The sequence below is a fragment of the Piliocolobus tephrosceles genome, chromosome 20, assembly GCF_002776525.5.
Source record: "Piliocolobus tephrosceles isolate RC106 chromosome 20, ASM277652v3, whole genome shotgun sequence".
Lineage (NCBI taxonomy): Eukaryota > Metazoa > Chordata > Mammalia > Primates > Cercopithecidae > Piliocolobus > Piliocolobus tephrosceles.
This window is the reverse complement of record NC_045453.1, coordinates 10764041-10791500: the sequence shown is the minus strand read 5'-3', so window position 1 is coordinate 10791500 and position 27460 is coordinate 10764041. Positions and strand designations below refer to the sequence as shown.

Below are 27460 nucleotides of genomic sequence, written 5' to 3'. Positions count from 1 at the left end.
CAGAACCTTGGGCATTGGGAAGGGGAAGGGTCACTTCCATGTGGGGGAGGAGGGGAATCTGGGAAGGCTTCAGAGAGGAGGTGGCACCTAAGCCAGGCCTTGAAGGATGGGTGGATATTGACAAGCAGAGGCAGGCCTGAAAGTGTCAAGTAGCAGGAACCCTGTGAGCAAAGGTAGGGAGGCAGGAAAGAAAGCTTTGTTTAAAAAAGAAATCCATTTCCTTTCTTGAGCAGCTGTTGTGTGCCCAACACCACGTAGACATTGTCTCTAACACTCTTGCCCACTCCCACTTGACAGATGAGGAAAGTGAGGCTCAGAAAAGTAAAATGACTTGCCTAAGATTCACACAGAGCTGGATTTTAAACATTGGTCTGACTGGCAGTTGTGACCAAGATCCATGGGTCTGCCCCAGCCCCTATCAGGATTTGGTCAGAGTTATCAGGTAAAATCTAGCCACTAGGCTCCACACTTCGGCATCCCACTTGCACACCTCCAGAGATGGGGAGCTCAGTTCCTCTCACCCCCACTGAAAGCAGGCAGCTCAATCAGCAACAGGGTCTTCCCCCGTCTCCTAACTCTGTGAGTGAGGATACTGCAGCAGCACCAGAAACTGGAAGGTGATTGATGTGTATTTTGACGCTGCTGCTGCTGCTGCTGCTGATGTAATGATGAAGTAATGACAGACTACTTGTTTTGTGCCAGGCACTGTCCCAAGCTCTTTGTTTTGTTTGTTTATTTATTATTTTGTTTGGTTTTTTGGAGACAGAGTCTCGCTCTTGTTGCCCAGGCTGGAGTGCAGTGGTGTGATCTCGGCTCACTGAAACCTCTGCCTCCCAGGTTCAAGTGATTCTCCTGCCTCAGCCTCTCAAGTAGCTGGGATTACAGGCTCACATCACCCCGCCCAGCTAATTATTGTATTTTCAGTAGAGACAGAGTTTCACCATGTTGGCCAGGCTGGTCTCAAGCTCCCGATCTTGAGTGATCGGCCCACCATGGCCTCCCAGAGTGCTGGGATTACAGGCATGAGCCACTGCACCTGGCCATGTTTACTTATTTTTTGAGACAGGGTCTCATTCTGTCATCCAGGCTGGAGTGGAGTGGCACGAGCACGGCAGTGAGCTGAACACAGCTCATCACAGCCATGGACTCCTGGACTCAAGTGATCCTCCTGCTTCTGCCTCCCAAGTAGCAGGGACTATGGGTGCATGCCACTACAACAAGCTAATTTAAAAATTTTTTTTAGAGACAGGGTCTCGCTATGTTGCCCAGGCTTGTTTCAAACTCCTGGGCTCAAGCAATCCTTCCGCCTCAGCCTCCCAAAGCATTGGAATTACAGGTGTGAGCCACCACACCCAGGTGCAAGCTCTTTACATATATTTTCTCAGGCTCCCACCATGATGCTATGGAGTGCGTATGCTCATTATCATCCCCGTTTTCAGGTGGGGAGGCTGAAGCTCAGAGAGGGTCAGTGACTTGCCCAAGGCCACAGACTGAGTAAATGGTGAAACTGAACCCAGTTCTAGAGGGCTCTGAGTGGAAGCCTGTAACCCGGCCCCCTACCCATACTCTTTCCCTCCAGCTACCCAGACCCTAATCCCCATGTCAGCATCACTGCTGAGTCTGGGACACAGAATCCATCTCTCCTCTTTGACTTACCCTGCCCCTGAGCCCCCCTCCCTACTCAGGTAACTCCTCGCAGCCAGTCCCCAGGGAGGCTGGTATAGTTATAGATTTTTGAGAAGGATGCAATTGTCTTTTCCAGCCTCAGGGCCTGCGCTGGGCTGGGCTCACTGGGAAGACAATTAAAACCGGTGTCCACAAATTAGGATTCTGCAGGAGAAGGAGAACGGGACTTGATTGAATGCAACATCTTCTTTCTTTCTGCTTTTAATTGGGGGTGCGATGTATTAATTAACCCCAGGCCTGGTTATCGGTGCATCAGCTGCAGGAAATGGCTCTGTGGCTCTGGCCAGAGTCATTGGGTTTGGCTTCTGGGAAAGGCAGGAGATGACCTGGGGGACCTGGCCTGCCCTTTGAGACTAGGGCCCTGACCTTCTTAACCTCCCAGGCCCTGGTTCAGCATGAACCCTTAGAGCTTTGCCTTCAGGCCTAGGTTCAAACTCTGTTTCCCCTACTCCCTAGCTGTGTGACCTGGGCAAACCACTTTGCTTCTCAGAGCCTCAGTTCCTTTATCTGGAAAAAGGGAAGAATGAGAGGGCTGATGAGAGGATTACACAAGACAACATGTGCCTCCTGCCTGGCACATAATAGGTGCTCAATAAACAGCACTCCTTTCTTTCGCCTCCTAGTTCAAACACCCTATCATCTCCAGAAAGATGGCTAAAGATGCTTCCTTGTCGCCTCATCGGATTATGCATTGGACGCATCTGCATTTTACTCACCCGTGGGCCCTGCAGCCCCTCACCCACCAGTCCTCTAGCTCTTCTCTGTGCTCATTTCCTCTGGTGCTCCTATGGTCCCTGGGAGCCAGTGGGACTCATGCAAGCCACAGGGGCTCTTCCAGCACAGGCAGCCCTCAGCTCCCTCCATCTCTGAGCCCAGATTCCCCATCCCAAATCCTCTGGCCCAGCCCTGAATCTCCTGTCTCCCTCTGCACAGCCCTTCCTGCCCTTTCAACCTTCAAATCTCTGGTTGGGAGGCTACCTCCTCCAGGAAGCCTGCAGAGATTGGTCCTTGGCACAACCATCAGAATGAAAGCAGGACTCCCCTTGGGGACCGATGGCAGGGGCAGCTCTATTCAGGAAAACCAAGGCAGAGTTGAGGCTAGAGAGAGGCACAGTGAGAACCATTGTGGCCCCACTGACCCCTTGGTCACCCCTCAGCCTGGCCCCATTTCTCACTAGATCACACTGGGATGCTCCCTACTCAGAAACCTCCAGTGATGAATGGAGAAACAAAATCTAGTCCATCTGTGCAATGGAGTAGTATTCAGCCTTAAAAAGGAAGGAAATTCTGACACACGCCGCAACACAGATGAACTTTGAGGACATTATGCCAAGTGAAACAGGCCAGTCACAGAAAGACACATATGGTGTGACTGAAACTCACAGAGACAGAAAGCAGAACGGGGGCTGCCAGGGGCTGGCGGCAGGGGAGGGGAGTTGCTATTGAACAGGCACAGAGTTTCTGTTTCGGACGATGAACAATTTCTGGACTGGATGGTGGTGATGGCTGCACAGTAGCCTGAATGTTCTTGATGCGGTTGAATCATATACTTTAAGTGGGGAAAATGGGAAACTTTATGTTATGTATATTTTACCAGAATTTTGTTAAAGCCTCTACTGGCTTCCCTGGGCTGACTGCAGCAGTGGATTCACAATAAAAATCTCCTAGAGTAGGAGGGTCACTGGGGCCCAGGAGTCCAAGGCTGCAGTGAGCTATGATCACGCCACTGCACCCCAGCCAGGCGACAGAGCAAGACTCCATCTCAAAATAAAAAATAAAAAAAAAAAAAAAGAAAGAAAGAAAGAGAGAAAGAAAACAAAAATCCCCTAGACTTGTTCCAGAATATCACTCCCCGCATCTTCAGCTCCTTCAAACCTCAGCTTCAATGTCACCTCCTCAGTGAGGCCCTCCCTGCCCCCCCGCCAACCCTCTCTCGGTTCCCTTTTCCCTACCTCCTATTTCTCCTTACCACTCATCACTCCTCTATTATATGTTTGCTCATTTTATTTCTATGTATCATCTATACTCCAACTAGAATTGAAGATGGAGATTCTAGTTAAAGGCAGGAGATTCTAGTCTGTTCACTGCTAGGTCCCGGCAGCCAGAGCAATGCAGTGTGCATAGTAGATGCTCAGGGAACTCGCTGCTGTAGCAGCTCTGGTGGCAGGCAGGGGGAGGATCCCATTTTCCCTGCTCTGGGCTGCCTGGGGCCTTCAGGAAACTCCTGTACTTGGGCCTCGTTGAGAAACTACCAGCCCCCAGGGTCAAGATCAGGCTCCCAGGCTTGGTATCCAAAGTCTGCAGGCTCTGGCTCTCCCCAGACCCCAACTGCAGCCCCTCTTGGCCACTTACATGTGTTCCCCTAAGGACACAGCCTGCACACTGTCCCTGGAATGCTTACTCACAGGTAGTCCTCTGCCTGGAGGTGTCCTCCCTCCTCAGGCTAGGGTGGAAGCCCTGCTTGGTGCCCCCAGAGGTCTCTGAGGCTGCCTCTCCCTGCCCTGGAGTGTGTTATGTGACAGATACTGAGGTGTCTGGGTCTCCTGCAAGCTGGGTGCTTTCCCAGGTCAGGCACCCTGCATTGCCCAGCCCAGATCAGGCACACAGAAGGTGGTTAGGCATGTGCTAAACACATGAGTGAATGAATGAATGAATGAATGAATGAATCAATCAATCAATCAATCAATCAAGTGAGAAAGGAAGGTCCGACAAAAGCCCAGAGGACTGAAGTTCTAAGGGAAAAAAACCAAGAAGCATAGAGATCATTCATTCATTCATCCTGTTCATTCATTTACTCAACATTTATTGGGTACCTGCTATGTGCCAGATTGGAGTTTCCGGGGGGACTGTGCCCACAGGAGCAGGGATAGGGACAGACATGTGGACAATATGGACACACACAACCAGGGAGGTCCTAAGTGGGGCTCAGCAGGCCGGCCCCCTCCCCACTACCCCTCCTCCTGGCCCTTGTGGCTACTGGCTGCCCAAGGCCAGTCTGGCCCACCTGGCCCAGCTGAGGGGCCACCTAGCCAGACTGACAGGCAGGCTGGAGGCTCCCCTGAGATGGCCCATAAAGTCATCTTGTGAAACGCAACCAAGAAAGAAACAGGGCAATAAATAAAGGCTGACAGTGCCAGGAGGGGGGTGCTGCTTTGCCAGTGGCTCCCCAACCCTTGCTGGCTACGGGCCAGCCTAGCAACCCCATGGCACCACCTTTCTGATTGGAGCCCACAACGCAACAGGAAGGTGATGTGCCTGATCCCATATGACGCTCGCAGTGACCCTGCTGGGCAGGGATCGTTGTCCCTTTATCACAGCCGGGACACTGAGGCTCAGAGACTGTGTAACACTGCAAGTCAGGAGCAGGAGCTGGGATTAGAACTCAGACCTTGGGACTCTAGAATTCAAACACTTCCCTGTTTCTGCTGGCCCCATTGTTGCAGCGATGAAGACAGAGTAAGGGACATCCACAGCCTCTGCAGCCACTGCCCACTTCCACACCAGGCCCTTTTCCAGCAGTGTGAGAAAACCAAAGCTCAGAGAACCTGGGGGCCATTGGAGCCAGTCCCCTGCCCCGGGGTTGAAGGAAGGAAGCCCTTCCTCTATGCCAGACACTGTACACAGGACCCCTTTCATCCTCTCAGACGTGATGAGATGGTACTATTATCAGCACCATTTCACAGAGGGAGTGCCAAGGCTCGGAGAGGGAGAGTCGGTGCCTGAGATCACACAGCATCAAGGGACAAGTTAGATTTCAGCCTGACTTCAAGCTGGCTGCAAAATTTCCCCCACTGAAGCCTAAATCTTATCTAAGCCCCAACCTTTTCAGCTAGAAAAAGTGTGATCCTCTGGGGCCATTTCCAGGAAGGCTGCTCTATGCCCAGCTCAGCTGGGTGGCAGGGCCACAAGGGTGTGTGTGCTCCAGGTTCAGGAAGGCCTGTGGCCACCTTGCCTCCCAGCTGGGAAGCAGAATAAGAGCTCTCCTGGGCTGGAGAGGGAGGATTTAATGAGGTCCCAGCCCAACCGCCTGTAAATCTCAGCTGGCTTCTAAAATCAGGAGACATAAAACCCCCATAAAAGGAAAACCCAGATAAACAGGATGGAAAAGCCCTCCAGAAACAAAGAAGCCTGGCTGTGTCCAGGGCCCCATCCAGGGCCCTCTCCTCCCCAGGGAGGCACCCGAGGGTTCTCTTTGTTTCTTTCTGGGCAGCCCTTGGCCCCTGACAGGTGCCTGCGGCAGGAGGAATGGAGGTGTGAGTTGATGAAGGTTGTTTCACCTTGGAACAGGCAAGCAAACACAGACGGGCTTTCTTCCTAAGAAGCCAAGAAGAAGGCATTTTGTAAGAAAGTTTAGGGAACCGCAGCATGCCTTGGTGGGAGGTGTCTGCCTCGGCATGCAGTAGGAGCTTAAGTCCTCCCTCAAAAGGAATGGAAGAGATCAACTCTGATGGACCCCCTACACTAAGCCAGGCCCTGTGGCAGGCTTCCCAGGATGCCACAGATCAGGCCCCTGACCACAGGGAGCCTGCAGTCCCCAGGAGAGATACACATGCCAGAGACTGCTATAGGAACAATGGCTGGGATTGAACCTGGACCGCCATGTACAGTTGTTCAGGATGTGCACTGTTCATATGGCCATGAATCACAGTGCTGCCCAGGGTTATGCAGGGCAAACTACATGTTGGAGCTATGGAAGGAGGTGCAGGTTCTAGAAGATCCTGGGGGGGAAAGATAAGCTCATGTCTGCCTGGAGAGTCAGGGAAGGTTACCAGTAGGAGGAGACATGCTTGAACCTGAAGGCTGACTGAGGTCTGCACAGTCAGGGGGTACTCAGAACAGGAAAGGGCATACCTGAGAGGGGTCTCCCAAGCCCAGCCTTTTAGCCGCCATCCCCATTTTTACAGGGTCCCTGTACCACATGCACCATTATTTACTTAACATCTATTTTCAAAGCATCTTTCCCTTTTTACTTAAATAAATTCAGGTTAAAAGAAGACTTTTATTACGGCCATAAATGAAAAATCAGCATCACTTGCCATAAATAGAGGGTAACTGTAAAAATAAACGCTATGAAAACCAAACAGCATTCGTAAATTCTAGCCAAAGAAGCTTGCCTGCTGAAGGCTATGAGCCTCAATCTCCGTTTTTTCTCATTAACAAGGGAGACTGGCGAGGGTTAGGTGTTAAAGTTGGAGCAGCACCAAGCAGAGACTTTCTTTTTAATCACAAGGGGCTTGGGACGCAGATCCTGCTCAAGTGTGGACACCAGCGGGCACCTAGCACCGTCACCAGCCCTGGCTTCCGATGGCCATGGCCCAATCTCACAACCCATCACTACTTCCCACCTCCAAGCCTTGCTCCTGCTGGGCCACGTACCTGGAGAGCTTCCCTGCCACTTCCCTATCCCAGTCCTGCTGATTCTTTCAGTGTGGCTCTCGGCACAGCATCATTGCTGGTAGTGAGAATTAACACCCGCTTAAGGAATGAAGAGACCTGAATGCATACTTGGAGAATGAATGAACAAAGAAACAAATGGATGACTCCTTTATGGTCTGCGCCGCTCAAACCAGGAAAGCAACTTCCTGAGGCATTGACTTCACTCCAGAAACATGGGACAAGAACGTTATTTTTGTATTAAAACAAACATGAATATATTATGGGATAGAATATAGAAGTCATAAATTTTGAATGAAATAGGAGACATCAAAGAAATGTTGCCCCTGGTGGGAGCTGTTTACTCTCCTGCGTGGGCCACACACCGTCACCGGCCTCTTGTCCCATCCAGTCCAAAGCCTCCTTCTTCTCTGCAACCCCAGGCTCCACAGAGCTCAGACTGTGCTCTGCCCACAGGAAGTGCTGGTGTGGTGGCTAACAGGGGAAGGGGCCAGGGGGCGGTCGGGCACTAGGGCAAGGCGGAGCCCAGGATTTACAGTGAGGATACGAGCCACGGTTCTCCCTGACGTGCTGGGTGGCATTGTGCAAGTTGCTTCACTACTCTGAGATCTGGTTTCCCACTGTCATTGATTACAGGCTTATTTTGAGGATTAAATGCACAAATGCAAGTGAAGAGCCTGTTTCAGTGTGTAGCACCCAGAAGGTCCACAACAACCGCTGTTCCCTGGTAGAACCCACTCCTTGCTGAGTCTTAGACACACACAAGCACATTCACCCCAGTGGGTCCATGCCTGTCTCTGGCTGCTGGAGGAGGGGGTGCCCTGCCTAGTAAAAATTTAAATAGCTAACATTTTTTTTCTTTTTCTTTTTTTTTTTTTTTTTGAGACAGAGTCTCACACCGTCACCCAGGTTGGAGTGCAGTGGTGTTATCCTGGCTCACTGCAACCTCTGCCTCCCAGGTTCGAGCAATTCCCCTTGCCTCAGCCTCCTAAGAAGCTGGGATTACAGGCAGCCACCACCACATCCGGCTAATTTTTTTGTATTTTTCAGTAGAGACAAGGTTTAACTATGTTAGCCAGGCTGGTCTTGAACTCCTGACCTCATGATCCGCCCGTCTCGGCCTCCTGAAGTGTTGAGATTACAGGTGTGAGCCACCGCGCCCGGCCAAAATTAACCACTTTAAAGTGGACAATTGAGTAGCGTTTAGTGCATTCACAATGTGGTGCAACTAGTCCCAAAATGCTCTCTTCCCCCCAGAAGGAAACTCCTCACTCCCCACTCGCCCCTAACCCCTGGCAACCTCAAATCTGCATTCTCACATTTGCCTATTCTGGATATTTCATATAAACTGCATCATATAATATGTGGTCTTTTGTGATTGACTTCCTTCATTTAGCATAGGGTTTTTGAGGTTCATCTACCACTGTTGCACATTATCAGTAATTCATTACTTTTTATAGAGGTGTTTCTTTAATACAATAAAATATCTTACCTCATCCCCAAAATAACCTGGGAAGTGGCCACTATCATTGTCCTCTTCTTACAGATGGGGAAACTGAGACACAGAGAAGGTGGGGACTTGCCCAGGTTCCCTGCCCCAACATAGCTGGGCAGGAAGTGCTGGAGCCGGCAAGCTGGAAGCAGGGTGCCTCCCAAGGCCACCAGCACATATTGAGGGAGACAGCAGTGGAATTACAAATCTAGGGAGATTTAAGAAGAACTAAAATATTCTGGCACTTGCAGGATTGTGGGAGTTGAGCAGGTTTCCCCAGTGGAATTCCCGCCTGCTCTTCCCATGTCTGGGCCACAAGGAGTGAGAGTGGGTGGCAGGGAGAGAGGCAAGCGTGGGAGTGCTCAGGGAGCCAGAGATAGGGCAGGGGCCGGGGCAGGGAGCCAGGAGCCGGGAGCAAGCACACAGGCGTCCCGACGTCTCTACCGATATCGTTTATTTTCATCCTCCCCAGTACATCCTGCAAAGCTAGTGGGGTGAGCCCATTGCACTGATGCATAACGAGGCTCAGAGAGACTGGAGTGGGGCAGGATTTGAGACTCAGTGTCAGACTCCAAAGCCGAGGCGCATAGCCATCCCCTGCTGCCAGGAGGGGCTGAAAGGGAGGAAGTGGGGGAAGCAACGGAGGCTGCATCAACCACAGGGATGGGGTTGCTCCGGAACCCCAGAAAGGAGCAGCCTCAGAGCCACTGAGGAGAAAGAAGAGTGAGGACTGTGGGTGGCGCTGAGGGTGGAGGCAGGAGGGCCAGGGACATGAAGAATGGAGCAAAAGGGGAGGCAGAGACCAACGGACGGGTACAGATGGAGGCAGGCACTCGGGATGTTCCAGAACAGAGGTTCTGAGGGTGCCCAATGGGTAGGGGGGTGTGGCCCCACCCTGACCAGAACCTGGCCTGGCTCATACCTGACCCCCGACCCAGGACCTAGTAGATGCCCCATCCCAGCCCCTGCCACCCCTGCCCAATTGTGTCTGCGAAATGCAAGGATGCAACAGTAAATATGTGGGCTCTGGAGTCAGGCTGACCTGGATTTCAACCCAACTGCACCTCCTCAAGGTAGGTGAATCTAATCTCTGAGCTTCTAGCCCAGTTTCCTCATCGGTAAAATGGGTACTGTGGGCAGTGCTGCAGTGAGATCACGCAGGCACACAGTGGACTCCTGTCAGGATCAGGCTGCTCTCCTGTCACTTCCCCACGTAGTCTGGCTCTAGCTCCTCCTTCTTCAGGGATCCTGGCCCCTTGGACTTATCAAACCCTAGGGCTATTCTAGAACCAGAGAATTCCTGGCTGAAGGGGTTGGGCCCCACCCCAGGACCTTGGCACGCACTGTTCCCACCGCCTGGGAGGGAATTTCACAGGCCAAGAGCACAGAGCAAGAAAGCAGCAGCGCGGGTAGGGGCCTGGGGCTTCCCGCACTAGCTGGAGGGTGTCTAAGGGCCGCGGAGAGAGGAGCTGGTGGATCTGGGCCCTGTCCCAGGGGCCCTCAGCCGCTGTCTGCCCGCCCCTCCCTCTCCTCCCCTGCCTGCCGGGAGACCATTAGTGAAGCTTTGTTTTGAGCACTATTTCCACTACCCTGCGCTCTGGCCGCCGGGCCTCCATTAGGGACCCTTTCCCGGACCGATGACAGGCGGCAAACAGCTCCCCAGCGAGCAGGCCCTAATTGCCGCCGCCTTCAACGCCGGAAATGATTTTTTTAAAACCTCACAAAGAGAAACGGACAGCCCGCCGTCAGCTCTCCGCCTTCCCCACCTCGGGCCCCAGCCGGGGGGGGGGGGGGGGGGGGGGCTCTGAGGAAGGAGGGGTCAGTCAAGACCCCACCCCCATCCCAAGAGACACCCTTAAAATGCCGGGTTGGGGGAAAATAGGGTTGGGCTCTGCACCCTTGCTTTGAACTAGGTGTGGCACCCCAGCTCACCACGCCTCTCTAAGCCTCAGTTTTCCCCTCTGCAAGGTGGGCGTGTTGAATGGGAGCCCCACGTTTGCTGCGGGCCGTGCGATGCGGCTCTGACAGATCATGGGCTTCTGGCTTCTCTAAGGGGTCCGTGGAGAACGGGGGTAGCCAGGAGCCAGGGAGGCGGGAACAGAGCACGAGGAGCAGAGGGAACAGCCAGGGAGAGAAAAGTTCTGGAGGAGGGAAGGAACTTGGTGTGTGCAAGGACTGGAAAGGAGGCCAGTGTACACACACACGCATACTACACACGCATTACACAAATACACACACACATTACACACGCATCACACACACACAACACACAATACAGACACACATACACATATACACACCCACACACATGCACACACACATACGCACACATACACATACACACACATATGCACACACCCACTCCCCCCACATATACAAACACACATACACACACATACACACCCAAATACTCCCCCCACACACGTACACACACCCACACCCCCTACACACATATACACACACACACACAGATATACCCACATACACACGCACATACACATCTACACACATATACATACACACACGTACATATATACACACACTCCCCACACACACATACACACACCCACACATACACACAAACATCCCACACACACATGCACACATACACACGTACACATACAGACACCCACACCCCACACACATATACACACAGATGCACACACCCACACATCACACACAGACACAGACACCACACATACACAGATATACACAGACATATACATGCACACCACACAATACACACATACACATACATGCACACACACCACACATACAGACAGGCACACACACATGTGCGCACACCCACCCCCAATTCCCTCTTTTTCTGAGCCCACGTTCCCACCCTCCCTGGATACCTGGCCAGCCCTAGCTTCCCATGAACCACAAACTCAGCAAGGCTCACACCAAACTCAGTGCCTTCCCGGGAGCAGCCTCTCCTGTCCGTGCACACCCCCTCCAGCCTCAAGTCCTGCTTCGGCTCCCCATCTCCACTCACCACAGCCAACCTACCCCAACGCCAACCTGGCCGTGCGCTCTCCCCACTCAGAAGGCTTCCAGGGCTGCCCCCTTCTCCAGGGGATACGACCAAACTCCAGAGCCGATTCTTGGAGGTTCCAGCTGCAGCCTGCTTTTCTAAATACATGGACACGGTTCTCCACATGAAGCCTCTACCAGACCCAAGCAGCCAGGCGCAGCTCCAGGCTGGCCTCTGGAGTCCCCTCTCAGGCCCAGCGGTCCCTGGATACAGGCCCAGAAGGAGCCTGCCTCCCCCAGGAAGTCTTCCCTGACTGCACTAGGACACAGTGACCTCCCTCTAGTGACCTCCCTCACTTGGCCCACCTGCCTATGCACTGTTCCCTGGGCTCCTGTCTGTTTTACAGTCCCCCATTATCTCTTCCCGACCCCAACTCTCTGAGTATGCTCATCAAGGACTTAGGAAAAGTGAATGAAGTTTGTTCCTACCCAGCTGGCATGAGAGGGCTGCAGGGAGAGAGAAAGGACTCCAGGATCCAAGCCCGGCCCTGCCACAGACTTGTCCCATGTCCCAAAGCCAGCCCTGACTACTGTCTGGGCCTCTCCCGTGAAATGAAGGCTGCTTCTGCTTGGGGCCATAGACAGGCTTTGGGGGCCTCAAAAAACCCTTTGAAGCTTGTGGGCAAAACTCCGTGGCATTTTTTGAGGAAACGATCCATAGTTTCCATGAGCGTCTCAAGAGGAGTGTGACTTCCAAAAAAATTAGGAACCGCCAGTGTAGACAAGCGTCAGTGTCCCCTCCAGCTTCGTCATTTGGTCACTCATTCATTCATTCAGCTGACATTTACTGAGTGCCTGCTCTGTGTGGGTGTCGCCATCATATACGGAATATATGTATGTGTAATCTTGAGATGTCATCGAAGAGCGCTGTGTGCGTACCGGAGAGAAGGGAAGGAACGGGTGGGGGTGGTGAGAAGAGAGGGGATGATGGATCCAACAGACACAAAGGAACAAACAGAGAGGAAAGAGATCGAAAGACAGAGATAGAGAGGAAAAGAGACAGAGAAAGATCAGAGAGACCCAGACAGAGGGAGAGAGAAAGAAAGACCCACAGAGCAGTAGGGCAGGGAGAGAGAGAGATCCAGAGAGGGAGGGGCCGCTGGAGAGCACTTCCCAGGCACAGGTGGACACTGCTGCCCCGCTCGCTGGTAGCTCGCTGGAGCAAGGCCCCCTCCCCCGGCTCTGACTCCTGCTCGAACCTTCCAGACGCTTCCATAGCCTCCGCGTCTCACCTTCAAGGGCACCAGTGTGCAGGTGGCAGGGAAGGCTGGTACTGAGGCAAACGGGCACAGGGCAGAGGGCACCAGCCCAGACCTGAGCTACCCCCAGCCTTCCTCTCAGTCTGCACTGTCCCTCCAACCACACAGTCACCCCCCAGACACACCCCCCACCTACACAGTCAGAGAGAAACACCACTCCCCCTACTAGAAACTCCAGGCAGGAACACACAGGGTCCCACACACGCCCCCAGGGCCCCACCATTCCCACTAACAGTGCTGGACTCAGACGCAGGCGCCTAGACTTTTGGAGCCATGTGCTTGTAGCCAGAACAGGGCATTCTCAGCATTTTGGCAGCGCTGACCCCTGTGAGAATCCGAGCAAGCCAGGAGCACTGCTCCGGAACAAAGCACCTGCCCACACACGCAGCTTGGCAGCCCGGAGCAGGACAGATGCGCAGGCTACGAACTCTGGCTCTGTCATCCCACAAGCTGGGCTCAAGCCCGGCTTTGCTGTTCAGCATCTGTGTGTCCTCAGGCAAGTCACACCACGCCCCTCAGTGTCCTCCTCTGTAAAATGGGAGTGCCCGCCTCCTAGCATGGTGAGGAGTAGATGAGAGGAGACAGGGGAAGCGATGGAAACACAGAGAGTGCTTGATGAATGCTGGTTGCTGTTTGGTCCACAGATGCCTGCAGGCCACTGAGAGTTAAGGTGCTGATGGACTCCTACCACTCCCACCAGCTCCATCCTCGCCTGCACACATACACACATGCACACACACACACATACACACACACACGCACGCACATACATGCTGGCTGCGGGACAAAAGATGTGGTTTCTAAGTATACAGATGGAAGAATTCTACAGGCTTGGAGCTCAGGTAAACTCACCATTGTTCAGTGGGGAAACTGAGGCCCAGAGAGGGGCAGGGACATGCCAAGTCACCCAGCAAGGCAAACACAGGGTGTGGGAGAGGGGAGCACGGTAGACAAAAAACAGCATCCCCCAGCCCCTCTCCCCATCCTGGCACTTTAAGAGCTAAAGTGAAGTCACCGAGGAGCCACTGTCCCCATGCCACAGGGGACAGAGAAGGCCCCATCCCTGCCATGACCCCTGGGTGGGGCCAGGGCATCCTCGGCATTGGGAGCTCCACCCACCTGGGCCCTTGTGCCAGCACCATCACTAAGTTGCTGTGTGACAGATCTTTATTAGCCGCCCACTGTGTTCTGGCTGCTCTGCCTACTTCAACGGTCTTTGCTCCTTTGGGAAATAAGGCAGAAATCTCCTCACTAATATCCCCAGCTAGTAACGGGTAGGGCTCAGCTTGCACACCTCCTGTGACAGGGAGCTCACTACTAGGTACCCTCACTGCCCCACAGGTGAGTGTCCTTCTCTGTGTTTCTGTGTTTAAAATTATCCCAGCTTTTTTCTTTTTCTTTTTCTTTTTTGAGACGGAGTCTCGCTTGGCTCACTGCAATCTCTGCCTCCCAGATTCAAGCAATTCTCTGCCTCAGCCTCCCAAGTAGCTGGGATTACAGGTGCCTGCCACCACGCCCGGCTAATTTTTGTATTTTTAGTAGAGACAGGGTTTCACCATCTTGGCCAGGCTGGTCTTGAACTCCTGACCTTGTGATTCACCCGCCTCGGCCTCCCAAAGTGCTGGGATTACAGGTGTGAGCCACCACGCCTGGCCCCAACTTCTTAAATCTTATCACAATACATATATATATTCTTCTTCTTCTTTTTTTCTTTTTTTAGGAGACAGGGTCTCACTCTGTCACCCAGGCTGGAGGGCAGTGGTGCAATCACAGCTCACTGCAGCCTTGGACTCTTGGGCTCAAGCGATCTTCCCACCCCAGCCTCCCAGATAGCTGGGACTACAGGCATAAGCCACTACACCTGGCTAATTTTGTATTTTTTTGTTTTAGAGACAGGGTCTCACTACGTTGTCCAGGCTGGTCTCAATCTCCTGGGTTCCAGTGACCCTCCGGCCCCAGCCTCCTGAGTCACTGGGATTACAGGCGTGAGCCACTGCGCCCAGCTCTATACTTACATATTCTTTACGGGTTCAGTTTTCTGTCTCCCCCACTAGACTGAGAACTCTACGAGAGCAAGAACCTTAGCTGTCTTCTTCACTGATAAGTCCCCAGTGTCTAAAACAGCCTGGAACATGACAGGTGCCCAGTTGATATTTGTTGAGTGAATAAAAGAATGAATGAATGACCAAGCTTCCCAAACATGGCAGCATCCCGTCAGGTGCCCCCGGGTCCCCAAGTCATGTCCGCACCGTGGATCCCCACGGACTTGCCCAAGCGCCGTATGCTCTATTATGTCCTTAATGTTTTTCTATAAACTAACCCACCATTTTTGAATACCTCCGTTAGTCTCATCCTAAGCAATCATATCTGTGAAATCACAGTTTTGATGTGCCGGTTATATTTTTTCAGTACACATTAAAATAAATGCGTAACTGTTAAAATGTAAGAGGTTTCTCTAGGTTCTGCCTAAAATCATCTCTCAGGTAGGACCCAATCTTGTTGCAGGCCCTGGGGGGTTTTGAAGAGGGTTGAAACTGAGGGTGGGGGGTGGAGCTGAGTCCCAGGGACTCCCTGATGGCTTCAAGGAAGGGAAGGGAGGCCTGGCTGTGAGAAGGGGACCTGGAGGAGCAGCAGCTCCTCTCTGCCTCCCCACCCCCACCTCACCTCTCCGGAGCAGTGGGCACCAGGCAGAGCCAGTTGGGCAGGCTCTGGACCCCGGGTCCAGCAGGAAGGAGAGGAGCCGATTTCTTCCCCAGCTGGACCACTGCGGCTTTTTCTGATGCAAGTGTCTCATCGAGGTCGGGGGAGGAGGGCACGACCCTTGGACTCCCCCATCCTCATGACTGCAGCATCGCATATGCACCCCAAGGACAGAGCCCGGGACCACCCGCTGCAAGGTGCCATCAGCCTTGCCCACTCCAGGATGTCCTTTCTCTGCTCAGCAGGGATGAGGAAGGGGCTCCAATTTTGTGATTTTTCCCCCTTTAAACATAGTTTCCTTATGAAATTAAAATCATTTGAATGTTTAAAAATATACTGACTTGGAATGAGCAAAGCTTTAAGAATTCAGACCTCATCCCCTGCTTCGTCCTCCTTGGACGTCCCTGGGCCAGGCATTGTCCTGGACCCCAGGACACAAGGAAATCTGACCCCAGTGTGCCCAGCAGGCCCCAAACTCCTTTCAGGACTGAGAGGGTCTTCCCACAACCCCATCAGCAGCTGGTTTGGTCCCCAAAGTCCAAGGTGATGGCCAAACACTCTCACGTGGGCACCTGTGCTGCTGTTTACACCATGCACTCTCCCCACCATGCACTCTCCTGGGTGTGGAATGCAGAGGCCATTGCACTCCTTCCACCCCGGAGCCAAGCCTCAAGGCCCAGCCCTGCTCTTCCCCACTGTGTGAAGTGGGCCTCTTCCTCCTCTTTCCTTGGCCTCCCAGCCCTGGAGCCAGATTCTTCAGTTCAAGTCCAGCCTCTGACATCTGGTAGGTGTGTGACCTTGGGTGAGCCACTTAACCTCCCCAAGTCTCATTTTCTTCATCTAAACAGTGGGCCCGAGACAGTCCTTCCTTTTGGAGTTCTCGTTAGAATTGAATGAGATGACACCATTCAAGGCCCTGGCATGGCACTCAACACACATTTGCTTCCATATGTTTATCTCTCCTGTTTTTATTTTTATTTATTTATTTTTGAGACAGGGTCTCACTTTGTCACCCAGGCTGGAGTGCAGTGGCGCAATCTCGGCTCATTGCAACATCTGTCTCCTGGGCTCACATGATCCTCCCGCCTCAGTCTACTGAGAAGCTGGGACAACAGGTGCATACCCATGCCTGGCTATTTTTTTTGTAGAGACGAGGTCTCACTATGTTGTCCAGGCTGGTCTCAAACTCCGGGGCTCAAGTCATCCACTCACCTCGGCCTCCCAAAGTGCTGGGATCACATGAGCCGCTGCACCCAGCCAATCTCTCCATTTGTACAGAGTTGGATGAGGTAATCCCAAAATCCAAGAAGTACCCTCCAGGGCAATTCTGGGCAAATTCCCCCTTGCCCCTGGGTCTCCGTCTTCTCATCTGTAAGAGGGAGGCTTGGAGACCATGATCCCAAGGGGCCTCGATGATTCATTCCAAAAGCTCCATCTCCTGCCCCCACAGCTGGTGGATCAGAAGGGGCCACTTACCTGACTCCCTTCACCCTGCCCACTTGTTTTCCACAGGAGACTTTGCCCACCACCCTGGCTGTCACCATGGCAAGGAACCGAATTCCCTGCGTCCTGCTGGCCGCCTGCGGCTCCTCTTGTTTGGGGAAAAGGCTGCGGGAGCCGCTGATGGGCAAGGTGTCAAAACCAATTGGTGTGACAGACTTAGGGAAAACCGCTTGTGAGGGCCAGTTCCCCACAGGAGGCCGGAAAACCCTCAGCCCAAGGCAGAAGTGTTTACAGGCGTAATTGATAGAATAATCACCAACGCCTGAGACAAAGACGAACACATTTTTAACATCATAACCTTCGGAAGACAGGACTCAATTTTCTTCATCTTCCAGCCAGCAAACTAGCCAGCTTATTGATGGTGAGATACCAACAGTTTAGTAAGGAACGCAAGGAAACCAGAGTCATTTTTCAGTGCACAGGCTGCTTGCCAAATGGCCCCGTGCCCCCTCCCTCCCCCAGCGCCCTGCTGGTCCCTCCTGGCAACAGAGAGAATCTCAGGACAGTGAATCACTCAATGGACAAAGCCCCCGGCCAAGCCAGGATCTTTGTCTGCACTGGGGTATATGAATAATTGAAGGTGCTTGCCTGGGGAGGGGTGTGTGTGTGTGTGTCTGTGTGTGTGTAGGGATGTGTGTGTAGGGGTGTGTGTAGGGGTGTGTGTGGGTAGGGGTGTGGGGGGGACAGGGTAGGGGCGGGAGGGGTGTTGTCTGCTGCAGTGTGAGGCTTCTTGGGGCTTCTCTCAGGGACCATCCACCTGCCCCTGTCTGGACCTCTCCCTCCCCTGTGAAACCAAACCAAGCCAGCTCCTAGCACCAGACATTTCCTGTCCCTACATCTCCCATCAGGTATGGGTAAATACTTAGGCAGTGGCTTCCAAACCCCAGACTGCATGAGAATCCTCTGGGGAACTTATTACAATGCAGATTCCACCAGATGCGGTGGCTCACGCCTGTAATCCCAGCACTTTGGAAGGCCGAGGAGGGAGGATGGCTTGAGCCCAGGAGTTCAAGACCAGCCTAGGCAATATAGTGAGATCTCATCTCTACAAAAAATTTTAAAATTAGCTGAGAGTGGTAGCGCACGCCTGTACTCCCAGCTACTCAGAGGCTGAGATAAAAGATTTGCTTGAACCCAGGAGGCAGAGGTTGCAGTAAGCTGAGATTGTGCCACTGTACTCAAGCCTGGTCAATAGAGCAAGACCTTGTCTCAAGAGAAATTTAAAAAATAATAATAAAATGCACATTCCAAGGTCCCATCAAATAACCATTCTGGCAGTGGGTTTGGGGGGATCTGCATTGTAACAAATTCCCTGGGGGGACTCTGCCATGTGAGGCTTGTTGGGTCCTCTGCAAGCTGTAGGGGTCTGCAGAGATCTTCACAAAGACCCTGCCTTCTGGATCCCACCCCTGGGCAAGATCTGGAAAGATCCTGGGGTCCAGTCCAGCTGCCTGTTTCTAACCTACAGGTATCCTCAGATACCTGCCACCTTTCTGAGTGGCTGGTTCCTCTTGGTGGAATCCATTGCTGTGCTGGTTCCCTGAGGAGCTAGAAGGGAGCAAGCTTGGGTTACAGCTACACGAATGAAGACACCATGGCCAAGCCTGCCTCAAGGCTGTCCTGGAGGAGGCAGTCCCAGAACCGCCAAATGCACCTTCATCCTAAACACAGCTTTCCAGCTCTCCGTACAGACTCAGCACCTCTGGGTAAATCATTGGCCCTCTCCGAGCCTCAGTTTCCTCTTATCTCCAACACCAACCTTGAATGAATGGTCAGCTTGAGGGAGTTAACACTGGCAAGGCCTTGGCAGCACAGGGCACACAGTAGGCATTTCATCAATATTTGCACCTTTTTCTCCCATCCCTGCTGTGCCCACGGGAATGACTTAACATTTTTCTGATAAGAAAAAACGAAAATTGCTCCTGTTTATTGAGCACCTACTAGGTGCAGACACAGACCATCACCACCCTACCTGCCAGTGCCTGGTGCCTCCTTGAGATACATGCTCCCCATTCGTTCCTCACAGCTCGAAAAAGCCCTCTTCCAAGTGCATTGAGTGGAGTTGGGAGGGAGATGGGAAGCAAAACAGATGTCCCTTCTGACCCATCTGACCGTAGGCTCTCCCTGTGACAAGCTCCAGGGCAGGCAGGTGGAAAGCAGGAGCCCGAAGGCCAGGTTGGGCTCAGATGGAGCTGGAGGGGTGAGCAGCCACCAAGCACTTGGGGTCAACGTGCCCCTCCCCAGGAGTCCCTGCTTCCAGCCCCCACCCCCCACCCCCAGACATAGAGACACCTTCCCGATTTCCTGAATCAGCTGAGGACACACGGAGCCCAGGAATAATGAAACGATCAGGCTCCAATCTGCTAAACAGCAATTTCGGAGCTTTTTCAGCACACACAGCTTTTATCAAATTGGTATTCTCCTCCTGAACACAAATGGCTTATTAGACATGACCCACTTATTCGCCGCGTCTCACTATCATTAATAACAGTTTCTTTTTGTGATTAAGTGAGTGGTTCCAAACCCTTCCTGTGGTGGCGGGTGCTTGGCCCGGCAGAGGGGCAGCTGTGGGGGCTCCTCGGCAGTCACTACTTGGTGACTTTGAACCTAGCAATGTCGGGGGAAGGCAGCCTGGCCCCTGCAGAGCAGCCTGGCCTCCTTGTTTCTTTAGGGACACAGGGAGACCCAGAGGAGTGGCTCAGTTGCCCAGAGCCACACGGGGGGTTCAGGAGAGAAGCCAGTTTCCCCAGCAACTAGGGGTGCCTCCTTCTCATCTAGCCCCTGCCCTGGGCCTTAGCCTGACCCTCCAGGGTGCAGAGGGGAGATTACAGCTGGTTGGGCAGAGCTGTGCCCCCTCAGCTTACCTGGCACCAGGGGGCAGGTAAAGACTGTCACACAAAGGGCAGACAGACCCTGCTTCTCCACGGGGGGAGCCACCTTGGGACCTCAGGAATGACAGAGTGGCACCCAAGTCCCTGGGGTCTGGTGCTCTAGGGACAGAACGACCATAAGCCTCAGAGTCCCATTCCTTGTACCCCTCGGGACTGCAAACTCAGAGAAGCCCCTCCGTGGAAACCCCTCCTACTGCAAGTTCCAACTGTGCCAAGGAACCGAGCAGAGCGAGGAGAGGAGGGGTGGAGAGGGAGGAATTCCCAGTTTCCCTAGAATGGGAGGGAATCTGACAGGGAGATGAATGTCCTGGAAAAAAGCGCTGTCTTGGCCCGACAGACCCTGGGGCCTGTCCTGGCTCAGTCACTCTCTTACTGTGTGACCTTGGACAACTTCCTTCACCTCTCTGAGCCTTGGTGTCCCTATCTGTAAGTTGAGGATCAAAAGAACCCTTTCCTTATTTACCACCGCTCTAGCCAGGTCAGTAGAAATCAGGTGAGGGGTACGAAGGGTACATAAATGATGTACACAGTGAGGCAGAAGGGGGTGGGGAGTCATGGTTCCCCAAAAGCAGAGACCCTGAGGATGGCTTTGAAGCCCCCCTCTCCACTGGAGAAATCCCACTCATGTGTCACACCCCAGCAAAGCCTTCCCTGATTATCTAGCCCCCCACACCCCTCACTCACTCCCATCAGAATAAATCATCCAATTATCTGGCCTTTGTGCAAACCTCCCCGCAGCCCTGGGCCCACAGTGCCCAGCACTGGGGCTGCAGCCTCCCCCACAAGGCTGGGAGTCTGTCTAGTGAAGGGCTGCACGGAAGAAAGGTCTCCTTTGGTTTCATCTATGCTCAAGCTCCCATCCCAGAGCCAGGCTCACAGGGGCCAGGGGGAGCCCCCACAGCCGCCAGGCTCATACAGTCCAACTCTGCTGCCAACTTGGGCTCCTTTGGGGCTAGCAGGAGCTTCTGACACTCAGCCAGCCAGTGCTGGGAATGTTTGTCTGCTCCCCGGCTCCCACAGCGGCTGGAGTTGTGATTTCCCACATTTCAGTCCTCTAGGGCCGAGGATGAGGATGGGGGGACCCTATGGAAGGATGGCAGCGGCTTCCTGTCCACCCCCAGAGGCAGACAAAAGCACCAGGCGTTCCACCTCCACTACCGCTCCCACTCCCATGCCTCTGGCTGCAAGCAGCAACCCCAACTACTCCGGTGGCTCTGAGGGGCTTCCACCAGATGCCACCCGCCCAACAGGGAGGCTGCGGCCTCAGGTGACCAGTTCTCAAGAAACAGGGTCTTCTGCCCCCGAGGACCTTTCCAGTGGTATAAGGGGTGGGTGCGGAGAGGGAGAGGACAAGGGCCTCTGTGCGGTTAAACCCACGAAGAGTAAAGGCAGATGAGCGGAGAGGAGTGGGTGAGCAAATTGTGTTCGTGTGTGTATGTGTGTGCCTGTGTGTGTGCGCGCGCACCAGTGTGTCTGCAGGTGGGCAGGCAAGAGTTGTGGCGAAGCGTGTGCGCCAGCTGGCAGAGTGAGCCCACCGGCGCAGTGCCTGATGTGCGTGCGTAGTGGGCATAAGTGTAAAGGCTTGCAGTGAGGAGGGGGACCTGAGGTGTGTAGAGATGTGCAGGGTAGGAGTTGTGAGTGTGAGAAAGCAGCGACTGTGCGTCTGAGTGTGTCCGCGGCTGTGCATATCGGTGTGGCCATAGAGGTGTGCGTATCCGCGCGAGTGTAGGGGGAGGAGGTTCGGGGGTGCGCCCTGGGTACCCCCTCTTCCGCAGGGTCGGGGTGCCAGGGCGAGTCCACCGCGCCGGCAGGGGGCGCCCCGGGATTCCCGCCACGACTGCCGCCGGTTCGAGCCCCGGGGCGGCCAAGTTGGAGTGGCGCGGCCCGGGGTGGGGTTTGGTGGGGAAGTCCGCGGGGGCGGCGACCGAACTCACCGTGGCCGGAGACGTGGTTGTCCCAGGGCGCGTGGCCGGCGGGCCGCGTGGCGCCGCCGAGTTGCAGGAAAAGTGCCAGGTAGTGGAGGGCACCCAGCGCTACGGCGAGCGGGGCCCCCATGGTGCGCGCTCGGGCCGGGGGGCGCCGCCGCCTCACATCGGGGCCCCGGAGACCGCAGACCCCGCACCCGCCGTCCCCTGACCTGCGCGGCCTGGCTGCCCGGCTCCGGAAGCTGCCCCTCGCCCGCTGTCCCCGGCCCGGCTGGGCTCCCAGCCCTCGCCCGGCTCCGGCCCAGCCCCGGCTGCGGGGAGCGAGCGCACGCCCAGCCGGCCGCCTCCGACTGCGGGACTCTTCCCTTCCGCGGAAGGCCACGCCGCGCCGCCGCCGCACCCTCCTCCCGCCTCCCGCCTCCCTCCTCCCCTACCTCCTCCTCTCCCTCCTCCCGCCCGGAGCAGGCGGCGGAGGGATCTGCCGCTTGATTTATCATCAAAGTTTTGCCCAGGCTGGGATTTTTAAAGTGGTACCCGCAACTTTCCCCCGCCCGAGTGCGGGGGCGGGGCCGGGATGGGGAGGAGAGAGCCATCCCAGGGACTGGGTTTCCGCAGTTCCCGCAAAGCACGACCCAACGGGCTTCAGCCACAGAAATACCGTCCAGCAGGGAGAGGGAGAAAAACCAGGGCACCCGCCGCCAGGCCAGCGCGCTCAGAGGCTCCTAACTTTACTGGCAGGGCGGGGCCGGGGTCGGGGGCCAGTGGAGCTAGGGGTGAGGGCGAGGTAGGGTGGGAGCCTGGGCTGAGACACAGGGAACCTGGTGATAGCTCTGCCGCCGACCTCGGCTCGCTATGTGATCGCGTCCAGGTGTCTACCCCTCTCTGAACCTCGAAGTCTTCATCTGAGAAATGGGGGTAATAGCTGTCTGCGGGGGTCCTGGTGAGGATTTGCGAAATCGTGCATGCAAAGCGCCTAGCGTAATGCCGCCTACTTGGTAGGAGCTCAGTGGTTATTACTGTCGGTGTTCCCCTCTCTGGGACTCAGTTTTCGAGTCTTTGTAATGGGAGAGAGGCAGGCCAGTTGTTGCGGCTCCTGGCTCTTGAAGATACTGGACCTTATGTGGTGGATGGGATCGCCCCCTTCTGGACTGTAGGCTCCTTCCCTAGACCAATGAGCCTCGATGGTGTGTGTGCTTGTGCGCGCGCGTGTGCGTCGGTGTATGTGTGTGTGAGTGTGGCAGGAATCCCAAGAGCAGGAATCCAACAAGGTCCTCCAATTCCTTCCCAAACCGTGTTACTGGGGCTGATGGGACAGACCCTCGGTACAGACAGGAGGGCAGACCTGTGGTCCCATTTAAAAGATAAGAAAGCATCTGAAATCAGGTAATTAGCTTCTCTGAGGTCCCATGGCGAGTCGGGCGGGGACCCTGACTCCCGAGCGGGGTCCCTCCTGCTCTCATCCCTTGCCCTTCCCCAGGCCTCGCTGCTCACACAACCTGCCAGTTTCAGCACCATGGAGGAGGACAGCGCCGGTCCCCAGGTCCCATCCTTTGGGCACCGTGGACAGCGTTTCAACTGGCCTTTTGATGCTGGGGTTCACACGATGAACAGACCCTCAGATTTTCTCCCCCTGTCCCGCCGAACAGGGTCAACCCCTCCGACAGCCCACCCCCCACTCCAGAACACAGGTGGATCCCGCGTCCAGCCCTGTGGACAGCGCCCAAGTTTGAGAATGAGGTTAGAGCCCAAGGAACATAGCACCTCGCTGTCTTCCCTCTGTCTTAGCACACCCCTTCCAGTATTATGCAGGGTAGCACACCGGATGGGGCCTGTGGTAGCCAGCAACAGTCCAGCTCCTTCCAAACTAAGGACACCTCCTCCACGATGTCCTGCACTTACAAGCACTGTGTTCCAGCCCCATCCACAGCCCCACACTGCCTTCAGCACCGAATACAGGTCCCAAGTGTCGACCCCCGCACCTTCTGGACCACATGCCCTGTTTGCCTGTTTCTGTCACTTCTGACTTTCCTCCCACACAGTGATGGTGTTTAGGTTATCCTGGGCTGGCCAGGCGCCTTGGACTCTATGCACATGTTTTCTCATTCATTAACTCCTCTGAACCTCACTGCCAGTGAAACGGACTACTGCTTTCATCATAAAGATGTGGAAACTGAAAATCCTCCAGATCACATAGCAGCCACCATGTTAGCCAGACTAAAACCCAGGACTCCTTCAACCCCAGCCTGAGGCCTTGCCAGGAGACTGTGGTGACAGAACTGGGACTCAAACCCGTGCTTTCTCCTCTTAAACCACAGATTGGAGGGAGCAGTCACAGGCAAGGGGACAGGGAGGGAGAGGAGATTAAAAGAGGAGTAAGCGAGAGTTTGCTCAGGGCTGCAGAGGAAGGGGGTCTGGCGGGATGGCAGCACATTGCTGCTGTGCCCCTAGCCCACCAGCTGACCTTCAGAAATCTTTTCTCTTTGAAGCCTGGAGCAAGGTCAAGGTTCTTTCAAGGACAGACATCCAAGGATTGTACGCCTTTGAAAATGCTCATGATGGGCTGGGTGCGGTGGCTCGTGCCTATAATCCCAGCACTTTGAGAGGCTGAGGTGGGCAAATCATGAGGTCAGGAGTTCGAGACCAGACTGACCAACATGGTGAAATGCCATCTCTACTAAAAATACAAAAATTAGCCGGGCATGGTGGTGGGCACCTGTAATCCCAGCTACTCAGGAGGCTGAGGCAGGAGAATCACTTGAACCCAGCAGGCAGAGGTTTCAGTGAACCAAGATCACACCATTGCACTCCAGCCTGGGTGACAGAGTGAGATTTTGTCTAAAAAAAAAAAAAAGAAAAGAAAAACAAAAAAAAGAAGAAAATGCTTATGATGTAATGGTTCTACTCAAAACCCTGTGACAGCCTGTTTATGTGAGAAATCCTGACTTCTCTAGTTTGCATTCAGGATCCCAACCTCACCTCCTGCACATATCCTGTGCTATCTTGGGCATGCCTTGGCCTCATTACATCCTTACCCTTCCCAGTGCTTCCCTTGTGCTTATATGCCTTCCCTTCTATCTAGCTGAGTCCCCAGTTGGGAACGGTCCAGTCTGAGTCCCCATGGGAAGGAATGCCTGCTGCCTTCTTCCAGTCCCCAAACCTCTGTTGGCTCATCACTGTATGCCCAGCATGGCCCTAAGAACTTTCATTATCCCACTTAATCCTCAGAACCACCAGGCCATGTAGGGTAGGCTGGTGTGGTTAGAAGTGTGGGCTCTTAGAGCCATATTCTGTGTTTTGAATCCTGCCATTTGGTAGCTATGTAACCTTAGACAAGCTGCTTAGCCTCCCTGTGCCTCAATTTTCTCATCTGTAAAATAAGGGTAATAATGCATCCTTCACAACAGGGTGGTGGGGATTAAATGAGTTGCTACATGGAAAGCACTTAGAACAATGCCAAGCACATACCGAATACATGATACATGTTGACTAGTTTTCTTGCTATCTACAGTTGAGGACATAGGTTCAGAAAGGTTAGGTATTTTGCCCAAAGTGACATAGCAAGGCCATGATGTGTTTGTTTCCAGAGCCAATCAAACACTTCATATGTTTGATTCTCACCTACCCTCTTGGCACATTAAGAAACTAAGACCCTGAGAAAGTAATTCACTGTCTCAGAGTCACACAGCCACTCATGACAGAACTGGATCCAGGTCCTCTGTCTCCCAGCTCAGGGACCTCCCACTATACTGTACTGCCCCACTTGTATTTCCTGCAGCACCTAAACTGTACTTTACAGTTTACAAATCACATTCACACCCATGATCTCCTATAATTCATGCAACAACCCCTGAGGTCGCTATTATTCCCTTCCTTCCTTTATGGATGGAGAAACGAAGCTCAGAAAGATGATGTAACCTGCACAAGTAAGGTAGGGTAGAGGCTGGATGTGAAAGGACACATCCCAGCCCCTCCTCCTCCCCTGTGTAATTGTGCCTCTTGTCTGCTTCCCAATGCAAGTGTAATCTCTGGGCACTGTGGAAGCCGAGAGCCTAGTGGAGGCAGAAGGTAAGCAAAGACTAGCCCAGGAAACGGTCTCTAGAAATTCACTGGGGTGGGTGGTGCCTGTCACTCATTTCATTCTGGGAATGCTGCAGGAGATGGAAAGCCTCCCATCCCTGGAGGCAACTAAACAAGCCGCTAGTGGTCGTGTGTGTGGATGCCATGAGGCAAATATCACTGCTATTTCCATTACACAAATGAGGCTCAGAGGTGAGCATCATGTCAAGTATTTCAATTGGGAAAGATGATATTTTTAAACTTCCCTCTAAGCATGGGATCTGCACTGCCCCTTACTGCTGAGCCAAGCTCCCTGGAGAGTCTCCATACCCTCCCCTTGACTCAGAGAGGCCACCCTCCCTCCCCTCCTTGAGAGGTGTCACTTGAGCACTGTGGCTCTGTCAGTGGTAACAGCCATAAGATTTGTCCTTTTAATCCAGAATCAATAACAAATTTCATTTAAAAATAAATTAAACCAGGCATTGGAAATCATTCACCACGTGGGCTGGGGCCCTATATAGCACCATCTAAATGGCTTCCTTTCGCTCATCTATCAATGCCAAGAGGGGGAAATACCTAGGCTGCCTGATTCATGGAGAAACTACTTAAATGTATCAGCCCCTAACAATGAGCAATGTAAGCCTAGAGTTAGACGTTTTAACACACCAATAACATGTGGAGCGAGGCTTCATGAGAGCTTATCAGAGCCCCCATGGTCACTGGCTTTGAGAGAACCCATTTATAAGGGGGAACAATGGCTTTAGTATGTAGCCGCCTAATTTCCAGAATGCATTACTGAGCTCTGAGGAGCAATGGAATTCTATTAAAGTCTTATCTGCTGCGGGAGGGTATGAAACCGGTGGGGAAATCCAGGCTTGGCATAGACATGCCCAGAAAGCAGCAGGGCTGACCCTAGGAGGTGGGTGAACAAGCCCAGAGGGAGAGGGGGGAGCAGGAGGGGCCCCGGATGTGTGAAAATATGTGTGTTAATAAGAGCTCCGGTTTCCAGCGATTACGTTTACATCAGCGAATAAAACTTGGCAATAAAACATCAGAGCTGCGTCTCAGACAGCATTTCCTTTTACAGCCCGGTGTATTTCACTCATTATAACAGGAGGCAGGGAGCGCGAGGTGTCCCCATTTCTCCCCCTTTAATTAAATTTTCTAAATTACTGCCCAAGATTTGGATAAAGCGAAAGACTTACGGCTCCACTAATCGCCATCGAGGCTCCCGCCCCACCACTGTGGTGGCCCTGACTGTACCAGTTTCCAACATTCTTAAAGTGAAATGCTGTGGGCATTGCCGCCTGGGCTCTGGTTTTTAAAAAGAGATGCAGCGTCAGGAAGAAAGTGGCCCACGGTCAGGAAAGAGGCCTGGGTTTCAGGACGGGCTTTGCCATCACCTCCTTGTGTGACCTTGGGCAAGTTACTTCTCTTATCTGAGACTCACGACTTCTCCGTTTCCCTGGATGTTCGTCTTGAGGCTGTTAGAATTGATCTGGAGCTGGGGCAGTCCTT

The 27460-nt window shown here is 53.6% G+C and overlaps 1 protein-coding gene across 3 annotated transcripts in view; it reads right to left on the bottom strand.

Moving 5' to 3' along the window:
• The window catches only part of VSTM2L (V-set and transmembrane domain containing 2 like), a 42664-nt gene extending 20400 nt beyond the window's left edge, over positions 1–22264 (bottom strand). For 2 of the 3 annotated variants that reach the window (XM_023227973.1, XM_023227972.1), the window contains exon 1: positions 21896–22257. In XM_023227973.1, coding sequence (XP_023083741.1) covers positions 21896–22016 — 121 coding nt within the window. In that variant the 5' untranslated portion in view covers positions 22017–22257. Of the gene's footprint in view, positions 1–21895 lie in introns of all 3 variants that reach the window. The other variant, XM_023227971.1, reaches the window with a different exon arrangement.
• Between the last annotated feature and the right edge of the window lie 5196 nt (positions 22265–27460).